General features: G+C 39.6%; 4 protein-coding genes across 5 annotated transcripts in view; 1 reads left to right on the top strand and 3 right to left on the bottom strand.

The window, feature by feature from the left end:
* Positions 1-1,983, bottom strand: part of LOC111446603 (protein NRT1/ PTR FAMILY 3.1-like) — a 4,371-nt gene extending 2,388 nt beyond the window's left edge. The window contains exons 1-3 of the mRNA XM_023085469.1: positions 1,675-1,983; positions 932-1,149; positions 290-849 (exon numbers count right to left, since the gene is read on the bottom strand). Coding sequence (XP_022941237.1) covers positions 290-849; positions 932-1,149; positions 1,675-1,810 — 914 coding nt within the window. The 5' untranslated portion in view covers positions 1,811-1,983. The remainder of the gene's footprint in view (positions 1-289; positions 850-931; positions 1,150-1,674) is intronic.
* A 3,318-nt stretch (positions 1,984-5,301) lies between these two features.
* On the bottom strand, positions 5,302-7,136 carry LOC111446625 (NF-kappa-B-activating protein-like). 2 transcript variants are annotated; one of them, XM_023085514.1, is made up of 3 exons: positions 6,938-7,136; positions 5,376-6,894; positions 5,302-5,339 (listed from the first exon to the last, which is right to left on the bottom strand). In XM_023085514.1, the coding sequence occupies exons 2-3, from the start codon at positions 6,863-6,865 to the stop codon at positions 5,336-5,338; spliced, it is 1,494 nt and encodes a 497-aa protein (XP_022941282.1). In that variant the 5' UTR covers positions 6,866-6,894; positions 6,938-7,136; the 3' UTR covers positions 5,302-5,335. The 2 variants fall into 2 exon arrangements, with proteins under 2 accessions (XP_022941282.1, XP_022941290.1); XM_023085522.1 differs by having other exon boundaries at positions 5,376-6,979; positions 7,079-7,127.
* Positions 7,137-12,074: 4,938 nt separating this feature from the next.
* Positions 12,075-13,775, top strand: LOC111459631 (transcription factor MYBC1-like). Its single transcript, XM_023102667.1, has one exon. It carries the CDS (start codon positions 12,693-12,695, stop codon positions 13,548-13,550), a length of 858 nt encoding a protein of 285 aa, XP_022958435.1. The 5' UTR covers positions 12,075-12,692; the 3' UTR covers positions 13,551-13,775.
* A 2,093-nt stretch (positions 13,776-15,868) lies between these two features.
* Positions 15,869-18,734, bottom strand: LOC111448686. The gene is made up of 4 exons (XM_023088377.1): positions 18,387-18,734; positions 17,055-17,673; positions 16,691-16,976; positions 15,869-16,124 (listed from the first exon to the last, which is right to left on the bottom strand). The coding sequence occupies exons 1-4, from the start codon at positions 18,493-18,495 to the stop codon at positions 16,074-16,076; spliced, it is 1,065 nt and encodes a 354-aa protein (XP_022944145.1). The 5' UTR covers positions 18,496-18,734; the 3' UTR covers positions 15,869-16,073.
* Between the last annotated feature and the right edge of the window lie 6 nt (positions 18,735-18,740).

The following is an 18,740-nucleotide window of genomic DNA, read 5'->3' as shown; positions in this document are numbered from 1 at the left end:
TTTTAAAAAAAAAAAAAAAAAAAACCTATCACATGATGTCAAGCATAAATTTCAACATTATCCACTTGAGATTTGGACAAGGTCGAGGGCGAAAAATATAATTTCATCCCCAACCTCATTTAGCTAACAAGATTTTACTCAATTTTTCATTCTCGTCCCGTTCAAAGGTTGAACTCTTGTGGGTTAAATGACATTGAGTCTTACGGATTAAATGACGTCTTACTGGTTAAATTATGTGAGTTAAATTAAAGAAATATATAATTAAACATCGTTAATTATGATAACTTACTTGAATTGATTGGTGTGGACTAGCCTTCCCTGTATGGCAATGGCAGCATCAAGCTTATGGTTCCGATACAAGAGCTTCGGGTCCTCCGGAAGGGAAGCCTTTCTCTTCTTGACAGCCGTCACGACAACCTGAGCCAACCGAACCAACGGACTGCCACTGGGCTTGAGTTTGTTGTAGAGAGGCGAGCCAACAACGAAGGCCACAACAGACAAGGCCATGGCAATGGTGGGAAGGCCAAAGCCCCAGCCCCATCCAACGTTGTCTTGAATATAGACCACCACAGTGAGAGCTGTGAGAGTGGCCAGTCCCATGCAGAAATAGTACCAGTTGAAGAAGTTCCATGTCCGGCCCGCCACGCCCACCTTTGTCATGTCGAACTGGTCGGCAGCAAAGGCAACGACGCAAGGCCGAATGCCACCCGCGCCGAGTGACGTGAGGAGGAGAGCAAGGTAAAGGACTGTTAGTTGGGTGGTGGAGGCTTGTATGCAATTGAGTTGGGTTGGACAGGGCGGTGGGTGTAGCCTTGGGATTATGGCAGAAATGGTAATGGTAGCCATTCCCTACGACAAAAAAAACAACATGAAAACTTCGAAAAGTTTAGAGATTAAAATAGAATTGAACAATATGAAAAGAGACGCATACGAGCTCGTAGATGATGGAGGCAAAGGTGATGGTCCAGAAGCGGCCAGCGAACGAGTCAGCAATGAGAGCGCCGATGAGCGCAGTGAAGCTGGAAGTAGCAGCAAAATTGGTGAGAATGTTTGAGGCCGGAACAAGAGGCATGTTCAAATCTTGGGTCAAATATGTTATTATGTTGGCATGGAATCCGGTGCTTGCAAATCTATCGCATATTTCATTTCCTGCAAATAAAATATAAATTCTTATTTATTCGACTAAATTAATTCCAATATACTTCAATATTTATAATTCATAATTCGATTAAATATTAACCCTAAACCCCATAATTTAAAAAATAAAAAAGTTGATTATTTTAATTTATTTCATTCACGGGGGACAAATATTTTGGTTCCCATTATGGACAAAGAAAATGGCACAAACCTCAAGGCTTTATAAATAATTTAATTAATTTCAACGGTACTCTAATTAGATTGCTTCTAATTGAATCAATTAAACCTCTTCATTTTTATTACTATAGTTTATTTCAAATAAATAGTCAATTCTTCACATAATTCTCTCCCAACTTTGTTAATCTTGAGAATCGAAACTGTGGATAGCTATTATGAATTATACAAAATACCGTACACCCAAATGACCGTCTTAATTATCAAAGAAATTTGGAAAAGAAAATATAGAATTCGATTACGAGAATAACTTTTCAACATGCCTACCGGATATGCATAGCAAAAAAGAGAAAGAAGGGATACCGAGAATGAAAGGCATTGTCTTGACGCCACCGAGCTTCCTCTCCTTCTTGGTCTCCATCTCCTGTTTCTCGGCCATTCCCTTCTCAGCATCATCAGCACGCACACTCGAGGACTCCATCTCCATTTCTCTGCCCATTTTCACACCTCCCCTTCACCCCTATTTATAAAGGGCATGAGGACAAATACGGTGCGTTTTATAAGACCTTCCCATTATCTGAAGGTGGGGTGGGGTCCTCCAAAACTCGACCCACTTTGGCCAATGGCATGTGACCCTCCCTGACACTGCCACTTTCTTTCTACTAACTTGGTCCAAATTATTGAGGGTTGGTTGTTCTTATTTGAACCCTTTGCGTATGGATCACACACACACACACACACCACCATTGTTTTGTTGTGAGCCTTGTAGCTTTAGGTGTTGGCTTTATCTCAAATTTGACTAAACTCAAATTTCTTTTACACTCTATACTATATGGTTGGTGTGAAAGGAATATGTTGCAATCATTTAGATTTCTTACCCATTACCTCCTTTTGATATCGTGTTAAAATGTAGTTCTGGGCTTAGAAGTTTAAGTTGCTTCGAATTATGGATACTTCAAATTGCTGATCTTGAAAAATATCAATAAAAACATCCTTTGAAGCGGAAATATTCTAATTTCTAGATCGATAATACAAGTTAACTTTAGGTTAGATCTCATTTTGGTCCTCAGCTTAATAAGTAAATATATCAATTTCTATACTATAATTGTTTGTGTGCCATTTAATGGGATCATTAATGGATATCTTTGGTTGATAACCATTCATCAAACTAACTATTACTTTTGCAACAAAATTGTCAAAACCATGCAAGAAGACAAGCATAAATGGAGCTCTAATAGGTAATGTTTTAATATAGCTATAACTTTGAAAATGATAATTTGAAAGTGATGCAACACCATTAAACTTAGAATATGAGGTCTATGTTCTAAAAGATCCAAAACCTTTGGATGATTCTTGAGATTTTCTTGATTAGGGTTTCTACAAACCCTCTTTCTCATCTTGTTCTTCAGATTCCAAATGATTTCCATTCATCTTCACAGCCCTTATCTTCAAATTAGTTCTAATACTATTATTTAATATTGCCTCCATAATTTGATACTCACATTTTAAGATTTAGCGTCATTACTTTAAATAATAAAACTCTGTCTTGGAAGCTTTCTTTTACCCGATAATTCTTTCCTAAATCATATGTATTTTGCTTCCCCACATTTTCTAAACTTGGTCGAAAGTTAGAGTTCCCTCAAGAATTTTGATAAGTGACTTTGGAGTGAAGTTCGTGCAAGTGAAAGAGGAAAGTTCACCAATCAAATATGTGTTAGAATATAGTATGGGGGAGACTTAGTTCTAGATAGAGACCTAGTAGATATCGAAAACCTATAAAATGCTACGAGAATTAGCTCGAGAGTTTGCACATCTGCCACCCTATTATATATTCTACTCAAACTTAAAAGTCTCCAACTCTAAAACTTAGAAAAATTAAAGGAACATGATTCAACAATCATTAAAGTATATATCCCCGTTCACAGGATGATAAGATGGTAAGTTTATGGTCCAAATCTCACATATAAAAAAATACAAGTTGGGTTTAAAAAAAATAGTCATGTCGTGAACTGTTGATGGGTTGTCTGAAACACAATCCAAAATGGATCACAGTGAGCCACATAAGGCAAGAGAGAGAGAGAAACAGAATTCAAATCCATTTTTGATACTGAAGACCAAGGAACAAATCCACAGAAAAAAGTAAAAAGAAAAGGACAAAAGCTTTAAAAAGAAGTGGTGAATTGAAAGGGAAAATAATGGAAGAAGAAGAAGAGTGATTTGACGTGGGAGTCTTTGAAAAAAGTTTGAAGCTTTCAGCAGGGCAGTGAGAGTGAGGCGTGGGGGAAGAAAAGAACAAAAAATGGTTGTGCTGTGTGTTTTGTGTTGTTGTCAAAATTGAGATGGTCGGCGAAGGAATAAAATCATCAAAGAGTGTCTGTGCTTGTGTTAGTGGGGAGTTCTGGTATCCTTCTCATGGGACGACAAGTGTCTGAACTGAAGCGGCTCAGCATATGAACCTTCCCAATCACAATGTGCTCTTCTCTGCTCTCATCTCATCTTGCCATCTATCTTGTCGTCCACCTGCATTTCTACGCTACACTTCTGCCCTCATTTTTGTTTATCAAATTATCAAATTTTACCTACCGCGGGCGCATCCAATTTTACCTACCACTTGCTATCTATCTTGTCGTCCACCTGAAGTATCCGCGGTCGTGTTCGAATTTCAGGCGAATTGGATCTCTTATCATCGCCGAAAAGCTTTTAATGAGTAGGCCTTAAGATAAATGGTTGAAACAAGCACTGACCCATTCGAGAAAGGACTATTGACGATTGCCTGAACTCTGCCAAAGAAATGCCGGATGGGTGAGGAGTAGCTATCCATTATTATCTAATGTAGGCCAACCAAATCTTTTGTCTGCAATACATAACATTGACCATAAATTAGTTTGTCACATGTACATATATTAAGTGTCTTGCAAATGAATTATGATCCTTCCATCTTCTTTTACCAACAATCACATCTACCGTTCACTGTCCCTTATATGCATTTTAAAATAATCAACAAATTGAGACGAACATTTTGTGAGATCAGATATCGGCGGGAGACAAGAACGAATTACTCTTTATAAGGGTGTAAAAACCTTTGCTTAGTAGACTCATTTTTAAAAAACTTGAGGGAGAATCCAACGAAGACAATATTTGCTACCAGTGGACTTTGACTGTTACAAATAGTGTCAGAGCCAGAATTGGGCGATGTGCCAGCGAGGAGGCTAAGTCCTAAAGGGAGGTGGACACGAGGCGGTATGCCAGCAAGGACACTAGGCCCCAAAGAGGGTGGATTGGGGGGTTCCAGATCGATTGGAGAAAGGAACGAGTGTCAGCAACGATGCTAGGCCCCGAAGGGGGGTGGATTGTGAGATCCCACATCGGTTGGGGAGGAGAACTAAACATTATTTATAAAGGTGTAGAAACCTCTCCCTAGCAAATATGTTTTAAAAAATTTGAGAGGAAGCAACAATATCTACTGGCGGTGGGTTTGGGCTGTTACACTTTTTTAAAAAAAAAAACAATATATTGGTGCGGACAGTTGAACGTTTCACCTTAAGTTGAGAGTACGTGTTTTAACTAATTAAGTTATGCCATCGATAATAAATCGAAGTTTGAGATCCTAAATCCTTCTTTTAACTCCTAAAATGTTTTGATTTGTTCAAATCGGCTCTAAATGTACTTTGGCAGTGGCCATGCCCATTTAGATTCACCAACAATAAACACTAATATTCGTAGTGGCTGGTGGTCAATTCCAATACAGTGATGAGTAGTTTTGGATGAAATAAAATAAATGAAAAAAATGAGACGCAACTAATGACGAAAATATGCTGCAAGGATAACAGTGCCCAGCATTGTTGCAAGGTGCACTTCTATTCTACCTTATAGGTAGAGAGAGCATTCAAATTTGAAGTAAATGTTGAAAACATGGTGGTAGAGTGATTAGGGAAAATATTTGCTCTAGCTCAAACCTCCATGCTTGTTTGATAGCTACAAAGAACAACAATATTAACATATCTTAATATGACACAAGATGAGGTTATCCTAACTATTAACATGTCTTAATATGACGAGGTTATGCAGAAAAGGGATCATGTGAAGGGCCAACATCATGACCTATGTGGCGCTGAACAAGCCGGTGAAGATCATCCATCACCTTCCTTTCGCGTTTAGCTTTTTCTTCATAGTTATACATTGCCAGAGCTCTTCTATCTTCAGCACTGTAAACTTGGTTTTCTTTTCTAATACGGATTGCATTCATTCTCTGATGCCTGCTACCACTCATCACATACCCAAGTGTCTCGAAGTTGTGAATTTCCTCAGCTGAAAGACCCACTTCACCGCGCCGTGGAATACGCTTCCCTTGCTGAACATACTGTGCAATGGCGTCACCTTCCCCAGGCCTAAGCGCACCACCATAGCTAATATGGCCCTCAGCTCTTGGCAGTGGCATTGGTCCAACTGGCATCTCATTATCAAATGCTGCCTCCAAAATTTCCTTAATCTTCAAAGCTTCCATCTCCGCAATCTTCTCCCCATCAACCTTTAATTTACTCCTACCATCATTTTGCTCATAAGAGGAACTTTTAGTCTCCGTTTCTGAAGGTCTTTGTGTGTTGCTCCTGGATTTCGACCAAGTTGAGGAGGCCTTCCGCTTCCTCAATTTTTCACCTTCACTTTCCTCACTCTCATCTGTGCCACTGTACTTCCTCTTCCTACTAGTCTTGAACCGCTTAGTCCCACTCCTTTTCTTCGACCTGACACAGTCGCTAACATCAGAATCATCTGTATCGCTGTATCTACTCTTCTTCTTCTTATGACTCCTAATACTCTTACACTTTTTTCTTCTCCTCCGGATTTCTTCACTTTCCTCCTCACTCTCGGTGTGGCTGTCCGACTCTGTTTCACTAAGTGACCATTTTCTACTTCTATGCCTGGAACCCGAAATCTTCAACCTCCTCCTCCTCCTCCTTGATTTTGTATCAGGTAATTCGGAATCAGAGCCAGAGCCAGAGTCAGAATTCTTTGTTTTATCGCATACATATTTCTCTTCATGTTTCTTCCTTCCGCTAGAGTCACTTTTATCTCCATCGTCGCCATATTTCTCCCAAATCTCATCAGCCCTGTCCTCATACTCGTCCTTCTCATTCCTAGGTGGACTAGGGGTCACTCTCCAAATACAATGCTTCAATGCCTTCCGGAGCTTCTGCCTCTTCAACCTCCGATATTCCTCATACTTCAACCCCTTCAGCTCTTCATCCGAATCCGACTCTTCAGATGCTCTTCCATTCCTGTCCACATACGCCCGCCCTCCGGCACGCCCAAACCTCTTGGGTACACCGTTCTGGTCTCCATCAGCCCTAGGGCTCCGTCCAACGTCCGCGTAGCCAGGCGAGGAAGATCGACGACGATGATTGTAGCGATCGTAACTTTCATAGCTAGGGCTACGACGCCGACGGTAATCGCCACCGGAAGCATCGGAGTCCGGAGAGCAGCGGTGACCGCCGTTTTCTCCATCGCATCGGTGTCTTGTATCTGGAATTTCCACGATAGACCCTAACCTATCCATCGAACTATTTTGGGTATCGCAAACTAAATGGCGGTTGAATTTATCTCCCGGGGAGTCGGTTGTAGCACGATTAGACTCCAGAATTGATGTCAGCTTCGTAAGAACGGGGTGTGAAGTTATTGAAAGGGTTCCAAACTGTTAATTAGCAGAACAGAACATGATGAGAGGATTCCAATGAGAAAAACGAAAAGACAAAAGGAAGCTGGAACCTGGTAGCAAGAACACAGAACGAGAGAGAATGTGAAGATGGAGGGGAGTGAGAATGGGCGCCAATATATATATATAGAGATATATGTTGAACACTGTCATAAGTCCTATTCTCTAGGACCAAGACCTACTCTCAAGGTCTTTTTTTGGCTTGTTAGTTTATCTTTAGGTTTAGCAGAAGGCTATATAATGCCATTCTTTCTGCTGTTGAAATCATTAAAGTTTTGAGTGTCATATTGTATGTCTGGAGTAACTTTGGTGTTGTGAGTACATTTGTTCCGCTTTCGGCGCACAACAAGTGGTATCAGAGCCTTATTGTGGTATTTGGGGGTATTGTGAAAGTTTGGGCCTCATCGACCATTAGACGTGCTCACAATCGTGTTTATTCTCTTGGAAATCAGTTTTCAAGAATTGTGTTTTTGAGTTACATCCAGATTAATTATTGCAAATGGCCGAACCATCACGACGTGGATCGAGAGTGTGGAGTTCCAATCTCGAAGTAGAAAAATTTGATGGAACCAATAATTTTGGTGTTTGGCGAGGCGAAGTTAACGATTTGCTGGTCATGCAAGACCTCGATGTTTCTCTCCAAGAGGAGATGCCTGAAGACATGACAGAAGCAGAATGGACAAAATTAAATCGGCAAGCCTGTGGAATTATTCGATCCTGTCTTGGCAAGGATCAGAAATATCCATTTATGAAGGTTACCATGGCGAAAGAATTATGGGACAAGCTTGAAGCGAAATATATGAAGAAGAGTGTGGAAAATAAACTCTATTTGAAGAAGAAACTCTTCCGTTTTGACTACAAGGAAGGTATCTCAATGGCTGAGCATTTGGATGATTTTAACAAAATCATCACTGATTTGCTCAATCTTGATGTTAAGATTGATGACGAGGACAAGGCGTTGTTGTTATTAAACTCTTTGCCGGAATCCTACGAGTTTTTAGTAACAACCCTACTACATGGAATCACTAATATTGATTTTGAAGATGTTTCAAATGCCTTAATAAACAATGAGATGCGAAAGAAGGAAAAGGAGACGTATCAAAGCTCTAGCTCAAATGTTCTCACTGCTCATGGAAGAACTTCTACCTGGAAAAGGAACGAATGTGGAGAGTCTCGATTAAAGTCGAGAGGTAGATCTGATAATTGGAGAAAACTTGATAAAAATGAGTGTGCATATTGTCGACAGAAAGGCCATTGGAAAAAAGATTGTTCGATCTTAAAAGAGAAGGGGTCGAAGTCCAATGTGGTTAAAGATGACGACACTGATACAGATGATGCCTTGACAATCTCCCTATCAGCCAGCCAAACCATTGAATGGATTCTTGATTCTGGGTGCTCCTATCATATGTGTCCCAACAAAGAGATGTTTTTGGACTTCAAAAAGTTCAATGGTGGAGTTGTCTATATGGGCAATGATAGTACTTGCAAGATAATGGGAATCGGCTCAGTACAAATCAAGATGTTTGATGGGGTTATACGAAAACTCAAAGATGTGAGGTATGTTCCTGACTTGAAGAAAAACTTGATTTCACTTGGCGTTTTGGATGCGAGTGGTTATCGCATCATTTTGGAAGGAGGGAATTTGAAAGTAGCTCGTGGAGCTTTGGTGGCAATTACAGGAACCAGAAGAGGTAGCATATACTACCTCAACGGAACCACAATAATTGGGCATGCTGCTATGGCAAGTTCGAAAGAACAAGACATATCGAAATTATGGCACATGCGACTCGGGCATGCTGGTGAGAAGGCGCTTCAGACATTGGTGAACCAAGGAGTCCTTAAGGGTGCCACAACTGGAAAAATTGATTTCTGTGAACATTGTATATTTGGTAAACAAAAAAATGTGAAGTTTGGTACAGCTATACACCAAACAAAGGGTATTTTGGATTATGTTCACACCGATGTATGGGGTCCCACAAAGAATGTCTCATTGGGAGGAAAGAGGTGGTTTGTCACCTTTATTGATGACTACTCGAAGAGAGTTTGGATGTATCCCATGAGGCACAAAAACGAGGTTCTCCAAATCTTCCTAGAGTGGAAGAAAATGGTAGAGAATCAGACGGATAGGAAAATCAAAAAGCTGAGATCAGACAACGGGGGAGAATATACTTATGATCCATTTCTTAAAATATGCCGAGATGAAGGGATCGTTCGACACTTCACTGTTCCTGGTAAGCCACAACAAAATGGAGTTGCTGAGAGAATGAACCAGACATTAATAGAGAAGGTTCGATGCATATTGTCTCAAGCAGGATTGAGTAAGGCATTTTGGGCTGAGGCTCTCAGTTATGCAGTTCACTTGGTGAATCGTTTACCTGTTTCTGGAAACGGTGGGAGAACTCCGCTTGAGGTATGGTCAGGTAGTCCTGTTAGTGATTATGATAAATTGCATGTGTTTGGGTGTCCTGCTTATTATCATGTGACAAACTCAAAATTGGATCCTAGAGCAAAAAAAGCCAAGTTTATGGGCTTTAGCAAAGGTGTGAAGGGCTATAGGTTATGGTGTCCAGAAACAAGTAAAATTGTTAATAGTCGAGATGTGACATTCGATGAGTCTGGAATGTTTTTGCAGAAAATTGAAAATAATGACGAGGCATTGAAGCAGGTGGAGAAGGTGGTGTTCTCTCCTGATGTGGTTGCTCCTACCGAAGAACCTATTGATCAGGTAAATAATAACTTTGATGTCTTAGAACAAAAAGAGCAAAGTCTTGAGGAGCAAAGCCTTGTGAATGAAAGAGTGGAGGAACCTGAGTCAATCGCCAAGAATAGACCACGAAGGGTAATTCGAAAACCTGCAAGGTTTGATGATACGATAGCATATGCTTTCTCTTTGATTGATGGAGTTCCTAACAGCTACAAAGATGCTATTCAGAGCCCGGATAGCTTACACTGGCAAGAGGCTGTGAATCAGGAGATAGCATCATTGAAGATAAATCAAACTTGGGATTTGGTACAACTTCCAAAAGGTAAGAAGGAAATTGGTTGTAAATGGGTTTTTGCAAAAAAGGAAGACTCTTCTGGTATACGTTATAAGGCTCGACTTGTGGCTAAAGGTTACGCACAAAAGGAAGGTATTGATTACAATGAAATTTTCTCACCTGTGGTAAAGCATTCTTCCATTCGAATTTTGTTGGCTTTGGTTGCTCAATTTAATCTTGAGCTTGCACAACTTGATGTAAAAACTGCTTTTTTGCATGGAGATTTGGAAGAAGAAATATATATGGCGCAACCAGTTGGTTTCCAAGTAGTTGGACAGCAACATTTAGTATGCAGATTGAAGAAATCTTTGTATGGGCTGAAGCAATCCCCTCGCCAATGGTATAAAAGGTTTGATCATTTCATGGTAGAGCATATGTATACTCATAGTCAATTTGACCATTGTGTGTATTATCGGTGTCTCGATGATGGATCGTTTATCTATTTGCTCTTATATGTTGATGATATGTTAATTGCTTCAAAGAGACAGATGGAGATTGATAAGCTCAAAGATGAGCTTTCTAAAACATTTGAAATGAAAGACTTAGGCAATGCAAAGAAAATACTTGGAATGGAAATAGAGCGAGATCGGAAAAAAGGTACAGTCTGGTTGACTCAGTCTCAATATCTACGCAAGGTATTGTCAAGATTTAGTTTGAATAATTCAACCAAACCCGTTAGTACTCCACTCGCTCCTCATTTCAAGCTTAGTGCTTCCATGTGTCCAAGTTCTGATGATGACAAAAGGTATATGGAGAACATTCCTTATACAAATGCTGTTGGTGCGTTGATGTATGCTATGGTGTGTACTCGACCTGATCTTTCACACGCTGTAAGCATGGTGAGTCGTTATATGCATAATCCTGGTAAAGAGCATTGGCAGGCTGTAAAATGGATTCTTAGGTACATTCTTGGCACTATTGATGTTGGTATTAAGTTTCAAAAACAAGAAATGTTTAATCTTGACAATCGTGTAGTTGGTTATGTGGATTCTGATTATGCTGGTGATTTGGATAAGCGACGATCTACTACGGGTTATTTATTTACTATGGCTGGTGGACCTGTTTGTTGGCGTTCAACATTGCAGTCTACTGTTGCATTGTCTACCACTGAAGCAGAGTATATGGCAGTAACAGAAGCTTTTAAAGAAGCTATTTGGATGCATGGTTTGATCAATGACTTGGGTATTTTGCAGGAACATATAGATGTATTTTGTGATAGCCAGAGCGCTATTTGCTTGTCAAAAAATCAAGTCCATCATGCTCGTACAAAACACATTGATGTCCGTTTTCACTTTATTCGAGAAATTATTAGCAAAGGGGATATTCGGTTATTAAAAATTGGAACTGCTGATAACCCTGCTGATATGTTGACAAAGGTGATCACTCGTGAAAAGTTCTGGCATTGTTTAGATTTCATCAACGTCGGAAGGGAGTAGTGTGTTGACATGGTAGCAACCAAATTAGCTATCAACTTGGAGATCTTATGACAAGGTGGAGATTGTTGAACACTGTCATAAGTCCTATTCTCTAGGACCAAGACCTACTCTCAAGGTCTTTTTTTGGCTTGTTAGTTTATCTTTAGGTTTAGCAGAAGGCTATATAATGCCATTCTTTCTGCTGTTGAAATCATTAAAGTTTTGAGTGTCATATTGTATGTCTGGAGTAACTTTGGTGTTGTGAGTACATTTGTTCCGCTTTCGGCGCACAACAATATAGATATATCTATATTCATATTTGGAAGGAAAATTGAGAAAATCAAATTTGTTTGAATTCAAATTTGTTTAAATAGACTTGAACGGAGAGGGGAATAGAGGAGATTATATTCAAATATATTTTTACGTGGATTAAAAATTAATATATAATGCTTTTTTACTATATTAAAAAAAGATAAATTAGTTTTGTGACGGTTAGAGGAGGAAACCATTGGATTTGCAAGTTAATTAGAAAATAAAAACTAAAAGTTTACAAGTGGGCCAACATTTGGGCTATTTGATTACACTAAACCCTAATTCCAATTTCCTCAAAACTCCAAACCCCCTTGTCCCGACCCAAATTAAAATACACCATAATTTTAAAAATCAAAATTCCCCATTGGTACGTGTACTACACGCGCCACTACTAAATTCCTAGTACTAGCAGCCCTTGTCCTCTCCCAGCCGGAACAAACCCTGAGGGATGCCCCCACAACCTTCAAATGATTGGTTATCTCACCTCATCTTTTCCTTTTCCTTTTCCAATCTCACTCCTCTTCTTCCCGCGTGTTCTCCACGCGCTCCCTCAATCCTCATATCTTCTGATTTTTTCTTTTTTCTTTTTTCTCCGGCACCCTCAGATCCCGGAAAATAAAACCCAAACATCAGGTGAGAGTACTTGATAAATGTTTTTAATAATTGTAACCTGAAAAAAAAGAAAAGAGCTTTACAATATCCACCTCGAACCCCTCTCCCAAATTCCTCAGCTTTCTTCTTCATCGTCTTCTTCCTTTTCCTCTGGTCTGAAAAATTTTCAGGTGTTCTGGTTCTGGTTTTGATCATAATTTGTGTCTTGTTCTTCTTGTTCGTTTACAAATTTAGAGCCAACCCAGTTGAAATTTTGGTGAAAACTAAAGTGGGTTGCTTTAGATTTGAAAAACAATGAGGGAAGATGATTCTAATTGGTTTTCAAAATGGGATCAGGAGCTTCCCTCTCCTGATGAATTGATGCCTCTTTCCCAAACCCTTATCACCCCTGATCTTGCTTTGGCATTTGATATCAGAAACCCAGATAGTTCCATCAACAACAACAACCACCACCCACCGCCTCCGCCGCCTCCGGTGCCAATCCAGCCGAGTTCGGCCGATTTTGGGGATTCTGGTGATTTTGTGTCTGGCGCCGGCGCTGGAGACGAACCTGCGCGGACCCTGAAGAGGCCGCGCCTGGTCTGGACTCCACAGCTCCACAAGCGATTTGTCGACGCGGTCGGCCATTTGGGAATAAAAAATGCTGTACCTAAAACCATAATGCAGTTGATGAGCGTGGATGGGTTAACTCGTGAGAACGTGGCTAGCCATTTGCAGAAATATCGCCTCTATTTGAAGCGTATGCAGGGGATTTCCGGCGGCAGTGGCGGCGGAGTTAGTGGCGGTGCTGGATTAGTTTCACCCGTTTCAGATCCTGCTACCGACCATTTGTTCGCCAGCTCTCCAGTTCCACCGCATTTTCTTCACTCCTCTCGGGCTAATTCCGACCATTTCCTGCCGTTTGTGCCCGTCGGCGCTCTGCAGCACCACCACCAGATGGCCGCCGCCGCTGCCGCTCAATACCACCGACAAGTAGCCCATTTTGGGTCGCCGCCTAATGGGCAGTTTGAGCATCCGTTCTTAGCTCGGCCTGTTCACCGGATTGGGACCCCTGTGACTACCCCGGCGACGAATTACAGCGAGGATTTGGATTCGAGTAATGGAACAGGAGGGAGGAAGGTTCTCACTCTTTTCCCCACCGGAAACGATTAAAGCTCTTTGCATTTTGAAATCTGCTCAGAACTCTCTGTATCGCCGTGACATTGGTGTTGCCGTCGTCTTCTCCGGCGAAAACAAGGGCGGGCGTCAGTTGCAGAGTCGAAGGCAAAATGGATTATATATTATGCTACAGAGGTAAGATTGTACATGAATATTAAGAACAATTTGGGTGTGTTCATCATTATCATCTCTAAATTCTAAATTCTAAATTCTAAATTCCAAATTCCAAATTCCAAATTCCAAATTCCAAATTCTAAATTGTGTGGTATTAATGATAATTAGTGAATTGAATGGTGTTAAAGTTGAGCCCTTTTTGGGGTAATTAGAATGCTTATCCACAATAATTATATCCTAATCAACAAACATGGAAGCAGAGCATGTGAGGTTCATCACAGTGTTTAGCTGTAATGAAGCAGTGCCAAAACACAACACCCATTTGTTTAATAAACATCTTAAGCAACCAAAATGCATTCACGTGCCTCTGCTCCAAATTTTGATAAATTCACTGTTCAATCCTATATTTTAGTCTTAGCATTGCTTCATATATGGAATACCAACTATGTGTATCTTTGTTTTCCATACTTCAAACATAAAAATTCATATTTTATATACTAAAAACACTTTTATCAATTATGGTAGGCTAGTTCTACCCATGTTTATCCAAAACACATTAACATTTATTTTTGTGAGATTTCACATCGATTGGAGAGGGGAGTGAGTATCAGTGAAGACGCTGGCTCTGAGAGAAGGTAGACTGTGAGAACCCACATTTTTTTTTTATAAGAATGTGAAAATCTCTCACTAGTTTAAAGCATTGAGGTGGGCTTGTGCTCGTGTTGTAGATGACATTTAAGAATGAAGTAAATTGATTTTGTTGTCGATTCCCAAAAAAGAAAAAAGAATGTGATATAGAAAGCGATGTTTTTTAAGGGTAATCTAAAAAAAATGTAAACTAAACACACCAAAGATTTTGTGGCGTGTGAGCAATCAATCAAGTACTCTTTAATTCTTTTGTTTTCTTTCCTTTTTGGTCTATTACTTGTCTCATTAATCATTTACTCTACCATAATTATAAATTACAATGATTTTAGACATTTTTTTTGCGCGGGAGAAATTTTTTTAATATTTAAAAGATTTTAATCTTAATGGTACTCGAACATTTGACATAACTATTGAGTTATAATAAAATATATTTATTGCAAAAAAAAAAAAAAAAAAAAAAAAGAGGTTTGATTTGAGTGTATCACATGTTGGGCTAGAAAAGGTGAGCTTAAGGTTTGTTGGTTTGCAAAATTGAAGCTTTGGAAATAATGTGCTAAGATTCCCAACACACACTAACCTCCACCAACCTTGTAATCAACCTGTGTCTCACCCAATTATTGGTTGTTTTTTGTTTTTTTTTTTTTTGCTTTCAAAATCACTTCCCAACCTCCTTCCTCGCAAAATAAAATAAATCCAATTGAACCAATTTTCTAATTTGCTAGTTCAAATCACTTTAACAACACAAAGATTCTTTTAATTAGCTCTCTTGAATTTAGTTTGCCACCGACATCTTTTCTTAAAAGGTGAAGAGTATAAACCTTCGCTCTACAAATATAATGACTATTAGGTGGTTTAAGCCGTCTTGTCACTCAAGTGGACACCACATTCTTTTGTTTCGTTGATTTATGCTTTTTAGTGGGCAATTGGGAGTTGACATGTATCATCTTTTGTTGGGTGTTTTGGAATTAAGAACTACAATTTTGAGTCATTGTTTACTCAATTCATTTTTGTGTCTGCCAAATGGGTTCGAGTTTATCCAATCAAAAAGGTATTGGTTCACCTTTTTAGAAATTATAATTAATAACTTAAACAATAATTTATTTTTTTAACTTTTTCTTAATTAAAGTATAGGCCATTTGACATGTGTTCGCAAGTGGCTAGATTCTCTAACTTTGTTATCACTTGCCTATCTATTTTATAAATTATTCATACTATTTCAACTAAATAATTAGAATTTACTAAATAATTAGAATTTAGATAGAGAAAGAGAAGCCTACAAATTCACATCCTCATCAATGTCCACATTTAATAGTAAGGAAGGAACACAACAAAAAAACGTGTCATTTTATAGTGGAGACTTTCACTATAGGTATGAAGATAAGAGTTCGTAGAAGACGAAAGCATGTAAGAAGAAAAAAAAAAGAACCAGACGAGAATAATCGAGGTGCACATGAGTTGACACATACGTGTGTAGCAGAGGAGAAGAATTGAAGTCCAATGGTTGAAATGGTATTAAAGAGAGATTGAATGCAGCAATACAAGCAAAAGTATGAGATGAAGAAATTCAGCTAATGGAATGATATCAGAAACTCCTCAATCCTTACAGATTCTTAGAATAAAGCTCCAAATGAAGAACAAAAGAGGCACAAACTAGAACTGAGTTCCAAGCAGTCAAAGCAGAGTAAAAGGCAACCCCTACAGGTACAAAATCTAGTTGTAAACTGTTTTTTTTTTTTCACCTAAACTCCTCATTGTCTAATGGTTTTGTGAATAGTCAAAGCTGAGGGGTTGCTGGATGAATGGGGCCTGCATTAACATACCACCACAACATAGTAATCAGTTCATGAATGTCAAGAGTTGTATATAAATGATACTGCACTTACCGGATAATCATCCTCCTACTATTACAGCTCAACTCTTTGGGCTTTCCCTTCTGGGCTTCCCCTCAAAGTTTAGTTTTAAAACGCATCTATTAGAAAGAGGTTTCCACACACTTAAAATGAATGTTTTGTTCCTCTCTCCAACCGACGTGGGATCTCACAATCTACGCCCCTTTGGGGCCCAGCGTCGAAGCCCACCACTAACCGATATTGTACTCTTATTGGGAATGTTTTGTTCCCCTCTCCATCCGATGTGAGGAGTAAACACATGGTCTACACCTGACCCTGGGGATTCGATCCTACCCAATATGTTTATGACAATCCAAACTTCAGATACTGATAAGGGAAGCTCAAAGGAGTTCCTTTGGCTGGAGTTGGGGGCCTCCAAACAAAGATATTAGAGACAAATATGATACCGTTCTCTTGGGGGGTTTTGGAAAACAATACTTGCAACCTTTTTGCAATGGGAAAAGCCTCGTTATTAAATAGTACCTGAAAAGCAGAATGCCTGAGCTGGTTGTACGAATGGGCATACATCATTGCAGCACTCTGCCACTGTTCATAAGATGCATCTCTAGATGTTTGGTTTAAACCCACTGTGCAGAAAGGGCTTACAGCAGGACTCGGATGAGGCCCATAGCTAACTGAAGCTTGAGTTCCAGGTATATGACCCATGAGAGAATAACCCGAATCGTATTGCACAAATGGAGGCTGAATTTTAGGCATAACAAAGGGCGCCAAGCTAAAGTTTTGATTGATTGGAAGGTTCCTAATATACCTGTATCAAAAAAGAATCAAAGAAAATGTCTCCATTGGCATAACAAAAACGTCGGACTAAATTTTCATGGACACATACCTATCGTAATTGCGATCATAATCAGGGTCGCTACGATCCTTTTCCCTATCTTTGAAAATGGCAACCCGAGAAGTCATGGCATCCCTGCCATTAAATTTTTCCAAATCAATACCCAAAGTTCTACAGCCTTCAGTCTCATCCCTGTTCGAGCAAACGTACTTTCCTTCAGATGGGGCCTGAGATGTTGTATCATCTAATTCAGGGCTACTTGGGGAGCTGAAGATTCGAGCTCGTGCCCTATCATATTCCTCCTTTCTCTCTTCCACGCTCCTGACAGAACTTTGTTTGAGACCTCCATCATTGGCAGAAATTTCAGACATTTTGTTAGGCCTGGGTCTGATAACAATTTTGACCTGCTCATGTTTCTCATTGTCCAATTGCTTTGCAGGTATTTCAGATAAATGCACAGAAGGGAGTCTGCTTTCCGCTGTTTTACGAACCAAGATCCTATTTCCAAAACCATCTACACCAGAGTCCTGAACCATGGTTTGAAGGCCATAGTGTTGAGCAACACGGTGAGCAGCAAGTCGAAGGTATGATGTAGGAAAATGCTGGAACTCAAAATGCTGCTGATCCGGATTATGCAGAAACTTCTGGATATCAAGCTCCATTCGTAAAACTGAAAGGAAATTGTAAATTACTAAGAAAAATCACATTTTATTAAAAGAATTCAATGTTCAAATGAAGAAATACGAGAAATGCACATTTATATCAATGGGACTTGGGAAGGAAGATTGAACATCAACAGGGAAATCCCTGCCTATTATGAACTACCCTATGCGCTTAGCTGAAGATAAGACATACCAATTCCAAAAGACAATAAAAAAGTGACAACTTGAGGCCTCTAAAAATAACTTGTTTGCTCAATATCCATTTACGCAATGCTACCTTACATTATCTGTAAGAATGAACAAAATGGAAGTGTTCCTTTGGATCTTTGCCGTTGAGAAACTAAATACAAATGAAATCATTTTGTTTCCTATAAGAAAAAGATGCATTTCTATTATTAAATTCAAAAAGATATGAATTTTTGATCAGTTGTTACTTTTGTACGCTTGTTCTGTTGTTCAATATACAATTGGCACTTGCAGAAACCTCACGAAGAAAGAACAGATCTTACCCAACTACAAGCTTACAGAACAACAAAATCAAATGAAATGAAATCATTCACCAGATTTCAAACAACAAGAACACAAATCGGACAGCAAGAAAACTCGAAAATTGCAATGAATTGATCCCAGAAACAGATTCAAGATTGGGGGAAACAACAAAGGGGAATTGGGAATTCAACCCCTTCTATTAAAAGGGGAAAAAAAAAAAAAAAGAACTCACTGGTGAGACGATGTCGAGGATTCTGGAGAGCCTCCACCAAGAAGGGGTCGACCATTGAGTCTATGCCGTTGAACCCTTGTGGGGCGACATCAAAGGAAGCTGTGTCCATGGAAGAGGAGAGGTCTCTGTAGTATTAAACGCACAGGACTCTGAAACTGCTGGGATTTTTAGAGGCGTTTCTTCTTCCCCTTCTGGGTCAGAGAAGAAGAAGAAGAAGAAAGGGAAGAGGGAAGGAAGAGGAAAAGGGTTTAATCCTTAGCATCAGAGGAGGAGGAGGAAGATTGAGAGAGAGAGAGAGGAAAAGAAACCCTCTTTCGTATCCCACCGAGCAGATGGGGGGGGGGGGGGGGGGGG

Source organism: Cucurbita moschata, unplaced genomic scaffold (assembly GCF_002738365.1).
Source record: "Cucurbita moschata cultivar Rifu unplaced genomic scaffold, Cmos_1.0 Cmo_Scf00001, whole genome shotgun sequence".
NCBI lineage: Eukaryota > Viridiplantae > Streptophyta > Magnoliopsida > Cucurbitales > Cucurbitaceae > Cucurbita > Cucurbita moschata.
The sequence above is the reverse complement of the archived record's forward strand: the minus strand, read 5'-3'. Positions and strand labels throughout refer to the sequence as shown.

What these genes read in the sequence shown, in the direction of transcription:
- LOC111446625 (XM_023085514.1), bottom strand. Translation starts at nt 6,865, where the DNA reads ATGGATAGGTTAGGGTCTATCGTGGAAATTCCAGATACAAGACACCGA.
- LOC111459631 (XM_023102667.1), top strand. Translation starts at nt 12,693, where the DNA reads ATGAGGGAAGATGATTCTAATTGGTTTTCAAAATGGGATCAGGAGCTT.
- LOC111448686 (XM_023088377.1), bottom strand. Translation starts at nt 18,495, where the DNA reads ATGGACACAGCTTCCTTTGATGTCGCCCCACAAGGGTTCAACGGCATA. An exon ending in TCCTCGACATCGTCTCACCA is followed by an intron (nt 17,674 to 18,386) that starts GTGAGTTCTTTT and finishes ATTTCCTTTCAG; the next exon opens with TTTTACGAATGGAGCTTGAT. An exon ending in TATGATCGCAATTACGATAG is followed by an intron (nt 16,977 to 17,054) that starts GTATGTGTCCAT and finishes TTTTTGATACAG; the next exon opens with GTATATTAGGAACCTTCCAA.